Source organism: Penicillium longicatenatum, assembly GCF_028827895.1.
Source record: "Penicillium longicatenatum strain IBT 33135 chromosome Unknown contig_2_segment0_segment0, whole genome shotgun sequence".
NCBI classification, from domain to species: Eukaryota; Fungi; Ascomycota; class Eurotiomycetes; order Eurotiales; family Aspergillaceae; genus Penicillium; species Penicillium longicatenatum.
Window position 1 is genome coordinate 5625466 of NW_026643120.1, and position 16910 is coordinate 5642375.

Here is a 16910-nt window from a genome sequence, read left to right on the forward strand (position 1 = left end):
TACTTCACCTGGGAACCACACATCAAACACTAAGTCTGGAGATTGAAAATGGAAAATCCCGACTATTAACTAGTCATGAGAAAAGCCTAGGTACAAACCCGGCTTCCTGCATGTATATCCTTGGAGCAAGCATCATCACTGGCCAGTCCCATGCAGTGTATCAGGTGCTGGATGGGGGGCCCTGGAATTATACTCACAAAGTTTGGCTGACTTCAGATCCATACGGAATAATGAAACATACATTGAAAGATAATCACATACCAATAGTGCACTGAGTTGGTCTCTTGTTTTACGGCGAGAGATAATCTCTCCATGAAGGTACAAGAACACCCGTGGTCATCTTGAATCAGGGCAGTCCTTGGATATCCAAATTTTTCATTGAACTCCGTTGTCTGACATGGGAAATACCCACTTCACAGCGGTCCAAATGTGCCGCAATCTCGTACAATGAGAGTTATTGGAGGACAGCATTGGAAGTAATCTCAACCTTACCGCGGCTGAAAAGAAGCCAAAATTCATGCTCGGAAAAAGGGAATTAAAGACAGCCCTTTGACCTGTTGAAAACAGATGTTGGATGATGGCCTTTCGATCCAAATTGGTTTTTAAGGGCATCAAATCGGAAAATAATATTGGCTAACATCTACCGAGCACTAGTCTCAGGACTCGGCATGGGGCCTGCACAATGGAGGAAGGCTACAAAGAGAATCACAAAGTATTGGGCACTTTCCAAAAATTTTGATTGTTCTCCAGCAATGACTGGTGTCCAAAGAGACATATTCATCTCAAACAAACGCCCTGTTCAATATCCAGGTTCCATCCTCCTAAGAGAGACTGAGACTCAAGATACTAACGAAAAATCAAACAAAAGGGAATCAAAGCGCCGCCCTGTATAGTAAATCAATTACTCCATTTTTCCTTGAAGGAAAAAACATCAAATATAATTAGATCAGCAGATGCTTCCATCCATTACGAGTCATTATATCCCGCCAGTGAACTTGCTGCTTTTTAATAGATCGCCCTGCAAATGCAGCAGCCTCGGGAGATGTCGGAGCAAAGCTTCGAGTTGCGATAGGCTGATTCTCATTGGTTTCGGAGTTGCTCAGCGATGCCATTGGGGGTTCATCCGTGAGTCTCCAGACTTCTTGAACGATGCGGAACATGCGACCAAAGCTGCCAAAGTCCCCAACATCACCGCCGAGGGCTGCTGCACGCTCCCAAAGGATAGTACGGAAGTCACTGTTTGGAGTTGCAGAAGCACCTGCAATCAGCAGGGGCCAAACTAGTGAGCGATCAAAACCAAAGGGGCCGGCCGGGATGTACTGCAAAGCAGCGGTGATAGAGGACACAAGAGCAACAATGCTGCTTTGACTTCGGTCAAAGCCGGGAACAAGGCTGCATAGATAGATGCGAGCTGCAAGGCGAAAAATAGTGGTCATGTTCTTTGTCAATTGGTCTGCGCGAATGGTACTAGCGGATGTGTACGGGTGATCCAGGCTTGGATCGGCGGGCTCAGTGTATTCCAGTTGAGCACCAAGAGCAGAAACATGTTGACAGAGAGTAATGTCGTCAACTTTACCTTCAGCCTTCAACGAATCGAGGCAAGCAGTCTCAGCGATGAGATACATGACTCTGTCATCACATCCCATCAACTCCCGAAGCCCAGAAGAAGTTCCATTAAGGTGTTTGGTGCGGTAGCTATGGGCAAATTGAGGCGTAGTTCCCATCATTGTGGATCCCAGGATATCAATCCATGCTGTCAGGGACATGCTAAACGGAGTACCCGACGAACACTCCAGACTCGGTGGTAATAACTTAGTGGGGAGCTCAAGGCGGTTCACCAAATTTGACGCGGCTTGAAAATGGTCGTTCCAGGGGATGTCAGGTAGACAATCCTCGGGTCCACCAACGGAACAGTGGAAGAAAATCATTGCCAAAGTAGCATCCAGAATTTGCTCATGGTTTGTATCGCTGTTGAGAGCCTTGCACAATGCTGAGATAGCTTCATATCGATGTCGCATAATGTCATGGTCGATTTCATCGGATACAATTCCAACATTGTTCTTTAAATGGATGCCAGAAACGCTCAAACAAGTGTGAAGGTAGGCTTTGTTGCTTTCAAGTGCAGAAACAATAGCTTTTGCGCGAGTAAGACCTTTCTGGTGGACTTCGAGAATAGGGAAAATCATGCGCAGGACGTGGTTGACAAAGTGGTCCAGGAGGGGCCTATCAAGGTCCTCAACTGGGATGTTTGCAGTGCTTAGGGAAGATGAGGGCGGTGGCGGTACCACTGCCTGGGCCTGCATCACGGGCTCCGTGCTAAAATCGAATGTATCATGAGGTTCAACTTCATTAAAGCACTCTTCTTCAAGCCATTCATCTCCATGGAAGTTGGGTAGTGTGCTATGAAGTTGCGGGGGCCCCATGGCGTTAAATGTCGAAACAGACGAGTCATGTCTCATCGGTACATCATTGACAAATGTCTGTCGCTCAGTTCGAACGTCCACCTCGTAGGGGGCATATTGTGGCAAGTAGGACCCCGGGGGAAGGATAGGCGGCTGGGTCCCGAGGGCGAAAGGATCAAAGTTTTCGGGTAGGCATGGTCCTGGACGACTAAAGTCGTATTCGCCAATCATAGAAGGAGAGAGAGAACCTATAGCGCGATCTAAACGTAGAAAAGAGTGAGAAAAGGGGCCGACGACTTGTGATAAATTGGTCTGTAAACATACCGTGGTGTTGAGAGCCTCTTCGCTCCAGAGTCTTGGTTTGCTTAATATTATTCTTTACGCGCTCTTTCTGCTGTCGTCGAAGCTCTGCGCTGGCCCACCACATAGGTCGCTTGTATTCGCATTTTAGGGAGAGGTTGGAGCAAGCTTTGCAAGTAGGATGACCTTCGTCGCACTTCTTTCTTCGCAAGCGACAGGTAAAGCAACCTAGAAGACTTCTCATTAGATTCTATTATCTCGACAATCTCATTTGTGGCTCACCCACCGGAGCGTGAACGCTTGTGTAGTTTATTTCCGTTCCTGTCAAGTGGCTCCGAAGAACTTGCGGAGGCGGTTGGCGCTGACACCGTCGTGGTAGATGAGCGCGAAGTGGGCATTTTGAATGGCTACCAGCAACAAAGTGAAGAAATGGCGACAATGGACTTGATCTGGTCAACAGACGGCGAGAGATTTCTGGCAAACGATTGAAGAACCGCCAGCGGAGCTACTCGTTCGCACTTATGGCAATGAGAGGGGAAGTAGAAAGGAAACCAAAAGACAGACGAGACCTAGCTCGTTATCCTGTCTATCAAAGACAGGATGATACCTAGTATCGAGAGATGGTGTTTGGGACAGACGGGACCAAGGCGGATTGTTTCATCATGATATACTCGGAGGGTGAGGACTTTAAGGACTAATCTGCGATCTGAGCTGCATCTCACGATGCTTCTATTTTTTGACAAGCTAGGCGAGGACTGGTCGATCCAACCCAGCGAATATGCGAACATGGGTGGGGATCTACAGTTGGGACAAATGACACCAAACCTGGACTAAATTTGGGAACATTTTCAGCAGGGGTCTGCTTCCTGTTGGTTGACATGCACAAGTGGATTGGATCGCTGCCCGAGCCCTCAATTTCAGTGACTGGGTAGGATTCGTGATAGTCTGGTGGGCCATTGGTCCGAGCCTGCAGACAAGATAGTACATCTCGACATGTAATAGGCTACTTGTGTCTGTGACGGCTTATTAGCTCGACAGGCTTTTTTGCTATCACATTGTCCGTGCGCTTGATCCACTCTCTCCAGCCTTTCGACTATCTGATCTGTCCCGCAAACACTACTGGTACACAATGGTGTCTCCCAATTTTAATGAGCGTCAAAAAAAAAAAAAAAAAAAAAAAAAGCAAGTCAAAAGACCTGGGACTAGATTGAGTGAGTAGAGAAAATTGTGGGATCGTATTTGGCGTAGACCGCCAAATGGTTGGTGCTGGGACCAACTGCTTTGGACCAGAATGTTGGTCACAGTTGGTGACGAAAGGCACATACAGTGGAGTTGGATCGTGACGGGGCGGCAGCCGATGCATGCCAAGCTTCAACTTCTAGGGTATGATTGGCTGACTCTCCTCAAGCCCTTAGCGGTTCGGGACCCATAGTCGTGCAGAATGGGAGCTCCACAGCCAACCAACACGAGCGGGGGAAACCTTGAAGACGGTCGTACTGCGCACCTGCAGTCGAAGATCCTTAATTAGCAAGAATTAACCGCCAATATCACCAGTGGTATCCGAAAACTGTGTTAATTATCCCTTTATTTCTTAGTGAAGCTGATATGCTCAACCTTTCTTGGCTGAAATTGCTATTAATAAATCTTATAAACTCCCTCACTTAGGAAAAGGAAAGTCAGTAAAGTGACCCTAATTTTGATCTATATTCAGACACTTGAATCTATAGCTTCTATTTTGAGTTATTGGTCCATAATTAGTATCTTTTATTCCCTTGTCGGAAAAGGGGGTTTCATCCGTTGCATAACCACCCAATGAAATGTCACATCACAATGTTGGTGGAGGATTTCCAAGGTCATCCCGATGGGCGCTGTCACTTGATCTGAAAAGATTAGCTTTGGTCATAGCAAGTGCTAAGGCTAAGTCGTTGGCAATTTCACGCTTGCCGATACCCAGAACTACCTCTCGGGTTAAACCCCAACATCACAGGGATAGTTTAATAAGAATCCTTTGTTACCTATATCTCAGTGATTCAACATGAGACTTCAGCTTTTAACACAATTTGTGATGACGCTATCTTCTGATCCGAGTGTTTTCAAATTCCAAGGTATGCCTTTCGCTTCCGACCTTGCACAGAATCAGGGAACAAATTGAAATTACGTCTGAGTAGATCAGTCTCATATATTATTTGACCATCTATTGTCATTTTTCAGATATCAAGCAGAAGCTTCATGGTAATACGGCCAGGAGCACGAATGAATTCAAGGTACGGAGTTGACAGCACGCTAAGATGATGTCCAGATACATAACGTATCTAGACCAGTAGAAACTATTTCTCTTTAGACACATCTACTCTTTGAATTATCACAACGTAGCATCCTGCTCATCTAATCCAGATCTCGACTAGTTAAGAGAGTTGGCTGGAAAACCAATATTGTTATTGGATGGACACTTTTTCATTCGGTATCTCTAGGGACAAAAAGACCATGCCCAACGGAGGTTTTGAAGAAAATAATGCCCAATGAGCACGTGTTGTAGCACGTTTTTGTTCCGAGTACGTCATGATGTATGCAGGCTTGAGTGGACATAGACTAGTCTAAGAGCCCGAGTAAGCGACCCTTCGGTAAGACGGCGTTGGAATCCAGATTGTAGACTAGATTGTCGTGACCAGTCAACTTCACAATCGTTCCGGGCGGACATCAAGCCGTCCACGGGTGCGAGCTCCCCACGGATCACAATTCTAGGAACCGTGCAACGCAGAATTTCTGCGACAAGGAAAATATTTTCATGTCTATTATTCTGTATTATACCGCTAACAAAATGATCACCAATAATTTATTGCACGCAGTGGCAACGAGACGCCAAGTATTTCAAGCGTCAGTGAGTCTTAATTCCCCTCAATTGCTCTATTTCTGGAAACAGTCTGACGCGGTCAGTAGAAATGAAGGTTAATTTCGATCTTGTTGCTATAATTATCGACGATTAACTATCCCGTTTTGATCAATTATGTCTACTTTTCACCGTGTGATCAACAACCGGCCAGCTGCCTTAGCGCTAATGTGACAAAGTATTGGATATGATTGGACGTTGCCACCCCAACTTAGGGTGGGGATTGTCTAGTCGGGGCTTCAGAGCCTATCGATGCGTGCCGAACGGCCATCACTGCAGTAGCGCTGTTTCCGTAAGCCTTTCGCCTGGTTTTCCCACCCCCTCTCGCAGGATTATCCCTCGCATGGTAAATTTGGAACCGTGCCCTAAGCTTTAATCTTTATCCAACGAGAGAATAGAACCATCCTTTAGGAATGCGTGAGCTCCTCCAAGGCAGCCAATCAAAGCGCTTTCAAGGCCTGGGGGGTAGCTTTTCAACCGTTCTCTGACAACCCCAGTCGCAAGTCACTCTATGCAATGCCATACACAATTCGTCACATCTTTCTCACTGGCCGAACTCCTCTTCATAGTTATTTTTGAATGTGAGCTTTTTTTGGAAATTTCCGTCTTCGTTAACTGTCCTCTTACTTATACCCAGGGCCCACCCCAATCCAGATCTCTATTCCCAACTTCAAGAATTCTATTGTACAAAATTCCAATTTAGTATTTTATATACTATCTAACATTTCATTACACAGACAAGGCTGCCCTGTCTGAGAACCTCCTCTACCAACGCCAGGCATCGAAGTACTTCGCTCTTAGCGCCTATTGCTGGAGCCGAGAACTTTGCATGCAAATTACCCTCTAGGGCAGAACATTATCCTAAATACCTTCGCAAATTCTTGTCCCCAAAATGGTATTCTATTACCTATATTCCTCGCATTTGCATCTTACTAATGGTCAACATAGGCTGCTCAACGTGATCACCGTGCCACGCTCAAGTACATCCGCTCGAAGGTGAACGGGCAATTCACCTCAAAGCCCACTCGTCCTATGAGCCCACCGTCGGTGTCTACGGAGATTTGGGATACAGACATTGATTCTGATTCCCAGTCTGAATCTATGGACGACTCCTCACGAAGTGTTCGCTCGGTATGCGTTGAATCTAAAACCTTGTCTCAGGCAACAATGGCTCATTGAATTCTTTACAGCTTGACACCTCTAGTGTAACCACCGCTTCTACCCCTGATGATATCAAGACTCCCGACTCCACTGGACTGACTGCCTTCCACTTTCACATTGATGAAAACCCAATATCCGGTCCGGAAGGTCCTCATCTTTTTCGCATGTCAAACGGGTCGATGGACATCAAGTCAACAGTTGAAATCGATCTGATCTTCGATGATGACGCAGTCAGCGATGCTATTCCTTACTATACCTCCGCATCTACCTTCGAGCCTGAGCGAAGAGACACACCTGTTCCGAGTGTACCAAATCCAAGTACGCCACTTCAGACTGTGGTAGAAGACTCATCAGACCTTGATGAGACACGGGTAGCGAGTTGGAACCCTCAGAATGTTGTCAGCTGGTTGCAGAAGCTGAATTTTGATGAAGGTGTAATTGAGAAGTTCTTTATCAACGACATTTCTGGCACAATCCTATTGGAACTTCAGCAAGAAGACCTGAAGGAGCTTGACATTCACTCCTTTGGCAAGCGCCATCAATTGATGGCTTGCATTCGAAGCCTCCGCCACGGCGCTTTCTCGAACGATGTGCCACCAGCCCTTCCATCAGAGCCTGTCTCACGAGAGCCAACCCCTCATTCCACAACAGCCGACGTGGGCTCCAGAAGCTGCAGTGCTACTCCAGTAGCCTGCGAAGCGACTTCGCCCCAAACGGAAAACGAAGATCTTCACCAGCGCCGTCAACGAAGACGCCGCCGCGCAGGAGCTCTTGGTCCCAATGATTCAGTCTCTATTGTTGGAATTGAGCAGGCATTCCCCAAGCTTCACAGGTGCTCAAAAGGCGAGGACTGCCGCAAGTGGCAAAAACAATACGCCCGGCTCACCCGCCTAGGTCAGGACCTTCCTGCCGAGACTGTTGGTACCCCGATGGTCATCACTGGCGATCCTGGAAACCCGTCGTGCGCCCGCAACCTCATCAAGACTCCCAAGTCCGAGATAACTCCCTCTATTGTCGCATCGTCGGATGTTCTTGGTCCAAACCAAGTGTCTGAATTACCCTTGTCTGAAAAGCAGCTCCATGAAGTCGAGCCTCGGGATCCGCAGGAGAACGTGCGTAACTTCTTAAACTTCCAACGCCTGAGCCGATTGCAACCTGCGTGTGATCCCGCAACTCCCCCAATCGATACTTTTCCTTCTCCCGAGGCCGACTCACCCGGTACTCTTGCCGAAAACCTTCGCAATCTCCCGAGGCTTCGCATCCCGAGCGGCCATGGCCCATCACCAAGAAGCGCTAGCGCTCTCTCTGGTCAACGCACTATTACTCCTTCAGTGCTTCGGAAAAAGGCACCATTCCAGCAGCCTTCCGCTGAAAAAAACAGGACTCCATATGTTGAACTCTTCTCACCCTCGGACTACTATCGCCAGGACCCCCACTATGGACAATCCTCTCCCATGTCTGATGTGGATATTCCTATAACTGCGATTCCATTCGGCCCTATCGAGCGCAACTTTTCGCAATCAGTGCCCCCAGATATGCGTTTCGGAAATGGAGTTCATCGCACAGCGATTGACCCAATTGATCGACCCGAATCTACTAAGGTTGATAACCACAGACGCAAGATTTCCCATCCCTTAGGCCGTCTTGATGAGGGCCGGATGATGACGCCCATTGAGACGCCAGAGGACTTGGAGCAGACTCCCCGTGCTGGTAACTACCGATTCAACCCATTCACCGTTTCTGGTGAAGCCACAGACGACATCATCCACAGCGGATGGATGAAGAAGCGCAAAACCACCCGTCTTCTGCGACACGAATGGAATGAGCACGCTTTTGCTTTGCGGGGCACCCAGCTTGGCATGTTCACAACAGAGGAGGCTGCTCAACAGGATTCGAAAGCCCTTGAGTACATTGACATCGATGATTACGCTGTGGCTTGCTCATCGCTTGCCTCAAGCTCCAAGTTGACCGCCGCGTTCAAGAAGACTGTCTTGAAGCGCACAGATGACACTCGTGGAGGGACAGCCTTTGCTTTCTCGCTGATTCCGTCTCCCACGAGCACAGCTTTCGCTGACAGGAAGACGATTTTTAACAACGGCCCCAAGTCGCACCACTTCGCAGTAAAGACCCGGGATGAGCGCATCGATTGGATGCGCGAGCTCATGCTGGCCAAAGCTCTTCGCCGAGGTCGCGAAAGTGGTGCATCCCTCAATGTCAACGGCAATGCCATTTAAAGGCTTTAAGTGGCTCATATGACACTCTATTTACATGACTTTCCTACCCTCTTTTTCTCACTTGCACAATATACCCTCTCATGTGTTCATTCTTCTTGTTACAGCGCAAAGCCTTCTGATGAGCTTATGAATTTCCTATCTTATTAAGCATTAGTGGCACAGGAAGCCACCAGGCGCATTTATTTACGAATATACTTGAGGGGTGCTGGGCTACCCCTCAACTAGATGTGAACCTCACGGTTTCAAAACATTTACCACAATAGTATCAAAAATCTCAACCCAGAGCTGGTTCTCACTCATTGAAATCATTTTCCAACAATGCAGTAGCGGTGTAGAGCGATTGTGCATTTTACTAAATTCCCGAGCTAAAACCACCGACAAAATTTTCTGATATTAAAAAATAGTAATCAATGGCTATTAATACATGTCCCCGTTCACGTTCACAGATACTGCTAATAAAATTTAGATTTTATGATGCTTGACCGCAAAGAACCTGAACTGGTAGTTTCAACTACTGTAGCTCGTATCACGTTCTGGAATTTCTCCATTTTTCCTACGTGATTGTGGCTGCCATTGGTTATCAAAGTATGCGCGATTTCCCGAGGGCGCTAAGTCATGTACGGGCACTGGTGCATAAGTGGGCCAGTGCTCCTCGCCATGCATCGCGGGGGTGATCACAGTGCATAGGATCCACTCATCCGCTGCTCCGCTTAGCCAAGGAGAACAAGCCCAGGATGATTGTTGGTCTGGTGCTCGTGGACAATTTCTGCTTAGCGCTGGAAAAAGCACTGTGCCAGAGAGTCTTTCCAGACTGAGATTGGCGTGATGACAAGCGATAGTCAGAGAGCGCCTTGGTGTAACTGGCCGCTCAAATGCCGGCGCCCTTTTTGACCGTCTGGGGTCGAAACTTTGAACACATGCCAGCCGCCGCCATTACGACCCAGTCAAAAAAAAAAAAAAAAGGAGAAAAATTAATCAGTGCTGGCTAGCTAAGGTGCAGGATCACCTTACGCCGTTACCCCTCCAGCCGCGCAGGGCCCGCACCATGTTGGTGGATGTTAGTAACAGCCACGATAACACCTATGATTTATTGAGTAAGCATGGACTAGTGCCGAGCCTGGTACGTTATTGAGTTTTGATCTCCTGATTCTTTCCTTAGCATCGCCTTCGGGACGACCATCCTTTTGCCTATTGCTTGACTCGCTTCGATGTCTATAGTCGCCAGGCATCATGGTAAATGTGTCTGCAGTTCGCGACAGCCTTGTTCAGGCCGCCCAATCCACACGAGTTGGGATGCGCTGCTTGAACACTGGACGAGACTCACATGATGCCTCTATCCGAGCATTATCGCTACTTACGGATTTATTGGATCTTCTCTACCGCATCAAAGACGAGATCAGCTGGGCCGAAGAGAAATGGTTCGTCGCAGTCGGGCGCCTTCGAGCGCTGAGCGAGCTCCTGTCATGGTTCAGATTAACCATGAAGTCTCTAGAGCTCTACTTCCAACCTGGGGGCGTGAGCCCCTTCTACTTCCGAAAACACCTCTTAGACAAGACCTATATTCCTCGATTCGAGCAATACAAAATTATGTTCCTCCTTTCTATGCAGCCTGACTCCGAGTAAGATCCCATTGAGAAGGATAAACCCCGTTTTTATGCTTGTTATGCTAATTCATTTTCCAAGGGAACGAGCTTTGTTGGACAAGCAGATTCGCGGCGATTTGAAGCGACATCGTGACGTGGAAACCAGTAAGCCAGTCTTTGATGATAAAGTATTTGCTCTTTTGAGTGTAATAATGACTTCCTAGGTGGCCTAAAAAATGACCAGCAGTTCGAAGATGAGGCCCTTGGGCTAACGAGTCGACTGTCCTCCGAACACTTCATCACGCTCGCGGATCTTTGCAACCGACGACAACAGGGATCTTGCTCCTGGATATTTGAAAACTCAAATTTTAGACAGTGGATGATAGGAGGATTCAGAACTTTGTATTGTGTTGGGCCTCGTGAGTCTTCCGAAGCCTCCTTACATATTTCCACTTCATACTAATGCTAGACCTATAGCGGGCGCGGGCAAGACATTCTTATCGTTAGTATTATATAACATGCCTGCACTTCTCTAGGGTCTAGAAGTTAATAATGGTCACAGGTCCACGATTATCGACTTTCTCCAGAAGACATTTACCTCACCCGATGTTGCGACGGTCTTTGTCTTTTGTCAAGGCGAGGGTGGGAAAGAAGCATCATCCATAGATCTCCTAAAAACCATTCTAGCCCAACTGGTATTCCGAAAGCGCAGTCTGTCCTATGCAACGTCTTCACTGTATAATGCAGAAGCTCTTAGGGAAGGGAGCGCTTCGTCTAAGGCATACCAAAACGCCATCCGGGCTGAGATTAATCGTTTCTCGAAAGTACTATTAGTGCTTGATGGGCTCGATACATTTCCAGACAAAGACCGCATCTTAAGTCGGATGCACAAACTTCCGCAGCATGCCCAACTTCTTGTTACGCTGCGAGAATTGAGTGGCACAAAGTCGCTGGAAAGTTCTGGATACGTGAGCGTCTTAGCGCCACCGGAGGATATTGGACTCTACACCCTCGCTCGTACAAAATCGGATAGCAGTATACGCAACATCATCGGAGAAAAGAATCCAGATCTCAAAATTGAGGATGACATTCTTCATTCCGTGGTGGAGAAGTCACATGGGATGTGAGTCCCTTTCCAAACCCCTTTAATGTAATAGTACCATGCTAACACGTTTGATAAAGATTTCTTTTGGCCAAAATTCATCTTGATCTCTTGTCTCAGTATAACGATCGGAATCTACTTGAAAGAGCCCTCGTTCACCTTCCTGAAAACCTTGCAGAAGCTTATGGCGAATCAATGAAACAAGTTGTCAGCCACAGCCCATCGGCAACCCGCTATGTCTATTGGGTTCTTTATGCACTTAGATCGCTGTCGGTCGCTGAACTTCGAAGTGCTGTGGATGACGATGCCCATTCAAAGCCAGATTCAATGACATTTGAGCATTTTTTGCAGATACAGACCGCGGGGCTTCTGTCTGTCGATGCGGTCTCTGGTACTGTTCGATTTGTTCATCGCACGGCGAAGGAGTACCTCGAGGGCTCTGCAGCTAGAGTCTTCTTTCCATCAGCACAGAAAGATATTACGGAAGCTTGCCTATCAGTAATTAGTCCCGATGAAGTGGTAGATGATTGTTATCATACCGACATGGGTTCATCACGCATCGTGAACAAAGGCCTCGTCAACTATGCTGCAGCTAACTGGGGTCTGCATGCTCGAGAAGTGGATGAAGATGAGCAGACTTTCCAAGTGCTTATCAAAACTTTTCTCAACAAGCTTCTCTGGAGAAGGCCACCCCTGGATTACGAAAGAGGGAGAGCTGAGAGTATGCCATCAGAGCTGGGCCTCGGAAAGTATCCCAACGACTGGACCGGCCTACACTACCTGGCGTTTTTCGGAGTTCCCGGGAAAGCCAAGCGGCTTTTAGAACAGGGCGCAAATGTGAATGCCCAAGAGAATGCCTTAGGTGTAACACCATTACACTGTGCGGTACACCAAGGCAACGATGAAATGGTGGAGTTTTTGCTTGAAAGAGGAGGCAGTGTCAATGCGACCAATTCCCAGGGCCAGACAGCTTTGCATATCGCTTCCATACGAGGTCACCGGAAATGCATGAAGCTTTTATTCGCGGAGCACATCGACTTACAGAAAGTGGACAACAGGGGGGATTCGAGCCTCCATGCTGCCGTGGGAACTGCGACCGATGAGTCTACAGTCCCCCTATTGGTCAAGCACAAGGTAGACTTGGATTTACAAAATCCAGATACTGGCAATACTGCTCTTCATATCGCAGTGCAGTTGCGGCGTCCTCGAATCATTTTGTTTCTCTTGGAAAAAGGAGCTGCCATTGACATTGCGAACGATGAAGGCTTCACTCCTTTGCAATTGGCCGCCAACACTGACAATTGCGAAGCCATTTCCCTGCTTCTCCAGCACTGTGCTCACATAGAAGCGAGATCACTTTCGGGTCCTACAGCTCTGCAGTATGCTGCATGGAAAGGACATTGGGTTGCCTTTGATCTTCTCCTCATTGGTGGAGCTGATATCAACGTCTGGAACAAACAAGGCGAGACCCTGCTCCATGAACAGGCCCGCTACAGTGTCCATACTGGAGTTGTGAGTAAGCTTCTGAACCAAGGCGCGAATCTTGAAGCTCGTACATCGCAGGGATTTACACCGCTCCAATGCGCTGCTATGAACGGCAACAAAGTCATGTTCCGATTGTTGCTCGACTGGGGAGCCAAAATCGATGTACAGACAGCAAAGGGTGAGACCATCCTCCACCTCACCCCGCCTTCCAACCAGAACTGCCTCGATATTTTGAAGATGGCGCTAGACGAGGGTCTAGATGTGAAAGCCATGTCTCTCCAAGGCTGGACACCGCTCCATCAGACCGTCTATACGGGAACGGGGGTTCCGGAAATCTCATCCGACCGCACTGCCGAATACATTCAACTACTACTCAGCAACGGGGCCTCAATAAATGAGCTGACAGCTTCGGCCTCTGCTGAGACGCCTCTCCATCTAGCAGCAACATCGCCTGTTCCGCGTGCGTCTCTCGTCGAGTACCTTGTTCAGCACGGTGCTGATGTGAATACTCCGAGTGGCGAAGGAAAGACTCCACTGCACCTTGCCGCTGAGCGTGGGCGCGAGCCCTTATTTCGCATACTTCTCGATGCTGGCGCCGACCTATCTCTTGAGATTCCCAATGAGAAGAACGGCCCAGTGAAGGGTGACTTTGAAAATCCCGAAGACTTTTACAAGGAAACACCAGTAACGGCCTTATATCTTGCGAAAAAGAATCCATTCGGATCGCTGTGGTTTGATGAGGAAGGGCAGTTGCGCCCTGTTCCCGAACGGAGTGGAAGAGAAAGTGCAACAACCATTTTTGAGGATGATTCCGACTCCTCTGAGCCGGAGACTACTGGGGAATCTACGTTAATCGGAAGTGAGAATCCGTACATAGACGTTTAGTGTATATGTTTTGGTTCTTTCCTGATTTTGGCACTGATGGATACCCGCCTTCCAAGCTCTCCTTTTGGATCTGATGAGCTGAGGCATCATGTTGGAATGAAGCGATTTAGCGATGATAGCTCTCGTTGGTAGGTGTTATTTAGGTTGAGTTATTCGAGGTCAATTTTAATCCATTCTCTTATTATCCTCAACGCAGTCATCTCACAAGTAAATCGAGTTGGGAGATTGGGACGGGATAGACCGGGTAACACTCATTACTCATTACTCAATATACAGAAACTAGTATTATAGGTTCTACATATTCACTTTAAATTGGTAGAATTCTAACCCATCATTCGAACAACGACATAGGCCCAGCCATCTCCATACGCAGAGCACCTGACCACCTCTTCAATTGGTGCAGACATAGGAAGTACCGCACCGTGTAATACAGGCTTTGCAAGTACTGGCGTACGCCGGCTTGGGAACAAATTTGGAAGCAACATGTTCAAGACACTTCCGACCGTCTGAGGCTGCGTACTTGGGCTAGACCGCGCGCTGATAATTTGACTGGCCTGGACACTTGATATTGGTACAGACGGAGGAAGCGGCGTTTGCACCACCTTCAATGACGGGGAATTCTCATCTGGTGGAAGTGGAAGGAAGATGCGAACAGGTACGTTGCGAAATGGCTGCGATGATGGAGGGAGAAGGGTGTTTGAAATACGCTGGAAAGATGGGAGGTCCACTATTTGAGCAATCACAAGTCAGTGAGGCACTTGATCCTGGTGTAGAAATATTACCATTCTCTACAGCCTTCCAAAGGCCTGAAGAGTCCTCCTTGGAAAGGCTCATGATGCCTTTTGCGGTGCCGTTGCGCAGGAAGTCCGCTTCCTTCACACTGTTTATAAACGCGTCATTCATGACCATACCATCTGGATCCAGCCTGACGAGGTCTTCGACGGGCCAGTCACTAAAGTGGACGGTCAGGCGCCATGGAAGCGGTGATTCATCCTCTTGCGGGTCAGGGTTTGGGGTGTTACTCCTCGTGGCGGGCTCTGCGCCGGCATACAGGTCAAATAATAGGCCAATAGGATAATGCCATTTCAGAGGCACACCTTCGAAGGTAAACCAGCCTTCATGATGTTGGGAGTTGGGCTCGATCAACGAGGTTGAGAAGAATGCTCGAAGCCTTGGGAGCAGCGAGGGGAGATACGAGACACGATGACAGGCCACCTAGACAACATCCGTCAATACGGCTGAAGGGAGTCCATTCTGGGTATTGCAAAGACGCATACAAGATATGGATCAGTCTTGTCGTAAGTTCGGCTCTCAGAAGGTGCTAGAACGATCTCTAATGGTATCCGCCCATCCCAGATGCTCCGCTGGATAGCCACAGGAGAGGCCTGGGACTCCATGAAGGGCCGGGCCCACAGACAAGCTTGTGTGTTTTATAGTGATACTAGCTGGATATCAGCTAATGATCTTCACACATCGGGCAGCTCACAAACCACTGATCAGTCTTCCAGTCGATGTGATCTACTGATCCACAAGAGCAAGGCGCGTCCCATCAAACAACAAGGCTTCTAGATTGTGTCTGTCCCGCTGCTGGGGAGTTCATGGTCTGGATTGACTTTATTCCATAAAAGCTCTATGAGCGATTTGACAGCGATCTGGCTCATCTCAATGATGTTGACGTTGTTTGGAGCGTATCTGGTGGTTGGCACGGTCGGCCACACGTGATTGTGGGGATAACATGAGATCCCCTGGCTCAGCACCACCTGCATCATTCAACTTCCCAACCACAATGTGTCCTAATATACAGTCCATGTATATACGGAATGGATGCCCTTTCTTTGATTGAGCTCACAGTGTTCTTTGTCGACAACTTCTTCAAATCCGTAATGTTTGCGACCGTCTCGAGCTCAGCAACAGCTTCCCGATCGCGTTCCTCTTCTCGTCGTCCACGATGCACTTGATCAGCCTCCAATACTTATCCGGAATTTCTATTTCATGAAGTCAGAGGAAACAACTTGATGCAGGAATACTCCGGTTGTCATAAAGCCATAATCGAAGGCTTCGGACACTCGTCGCTCACAGGCTTTTGGTCTATGGCAACATCTGGTCTTATTGACCAGATCCACATCGAGTCTCGGTCTACGAAGTCTGATCGGAACTCTTAAGGCGAGATACACTCATTCATGGAGCAGCTGCGTCGCCAGAACATACGAAGCAGGCGCCTAGGCCCTGGTCGCAGGCAGTGATCATCTGTGCTTTTCATCTTCTCTGCTGCAAAGCCGCTCCAGACATGTCAATCTTGATGTTTGTAGTACCTTTTTAGGTCAAAGGGTAATAAAGTCCTGTAGTCCGGTACCTGCGTCAATCGCGCAGACAGTTCCCATTGCTGAAGCGTACGATTCACATGGAGTTTGCCGATTGCCATGTCTAGCCCGGCTGCTTGGTAAATTCATTTACTAGAGAAGGGGATTCATTGTCTGGTTTCTTTCTAGACAGAGGCAAGAACCACATAGATAGCTAGGTACTCTTAAGGAATTACAACTAACTCCAACATTCCCCGGTTTCGCGTGCGGATAGGAGAAATATATGCCACCGACCTCTGAGCCTGACCCCTGTAGAGACAGCCAAAGCCGAGGAGCCTTTTCACACTCAATCACTGGAGCCAGTAGAAGCGACATGCCATTAGCTCCAGATTATCACTGGCATTCTTATGACTGGTGGCGCTGCGCAACGGATATCTCTGGCCATTTCAAACGTTGGCTATGGCAAAAGACTTTACGACAGGGCACATTTGTTATACAATACTGAAGTGCTGTAGCCCTATAAAATGCCCATGCCAATTAGAAGGCTTCTATCTTATTTGACCTGATTATA

The 16910-nt window shown here is 48.0% G+C and overlaps 4 protein-coding genes across 4 annotated transcripts; 2 read left to right on the forward strand and 2 right to left on the reverse strand.

Moving 5' to 3' along the window:
* Nucleotides 1–941: 941 nt before the first annotated feature.
* N7484_004607 (Zn(II)2Cys6 transcription factor) lies at nt 942–3100 on the reverse strand (the record flags this gene model as incomplete). The annotated part of the gene is made up of 3 exons (XM_057115027.1): nt 942–2662; nt 2727–2930; nt 2989–3100. The coding sequence occupies 3 exons, from the start codon at nt 3098–3100 to the stop codon at nt 942–944; spliced, it is 2037 nt and encodes a 678-aa protein (XP_056975167.1).
* Nucleotides 3101–6621: 3521 nt separating this feature from the next.
* N7484_004608 (SAM and PH domain-containing protein) lies at nt 6622–8984 on the forward strand (the record flags this gene model as incomplete). Its single annotated transcript, XM_057115028.1, has 2 exons — nt 6622–6720; nt 6780–8984. 2 exons carry the CDS (start codon nt 6622–6624, stop codon nt 8982–8984), a joined length of 2304 nt encoding a protein of 767 aa, XP_056975168.1.
* A 1230-nt stretch (nt 8985–10214) lies between these two features.
* Nucleotides 10215–14039, forward strand: N7484_004609 (NACHT and Ankyrin domain protein; the record flags this gene model as incomplete). Its single annotated transcript, XM_057115029.1, has 6 exons — nt 10215–10603; nt 10668–10732; nt 10792–10986; nt 11045–11069; nt 11130–11690; nt 11750–14039. The coding sequence occupies 6 exons, from the start codon at nt 10215–10217 to the stop codon at nt 14037–14039; spliced, it is 3525 nt and encodes a 1174-aa protein (XP_056975169.1).
* A 323-nt stretch (nt 14040–14362) lies between these two features.
* On the reverse strand, nt 14363–15436 carry N7484_004610 (autophagy protein 5; the record flags this gene model as incomplete). The annotated part of the gene is made up of 3 exons (XM_057115030.1): nt 14363–14766; nt 14822–15254; nt 15317–15436. 3 exons carry the CDS (start codon nt 15434–15436, stop codon nt 14363–14365), a joined length of 957 nt encoding a protein of 318 aa, XP_056975170.1.
* Nucleotides 15437–16910: the final 1474 nt, after the last annotated feature.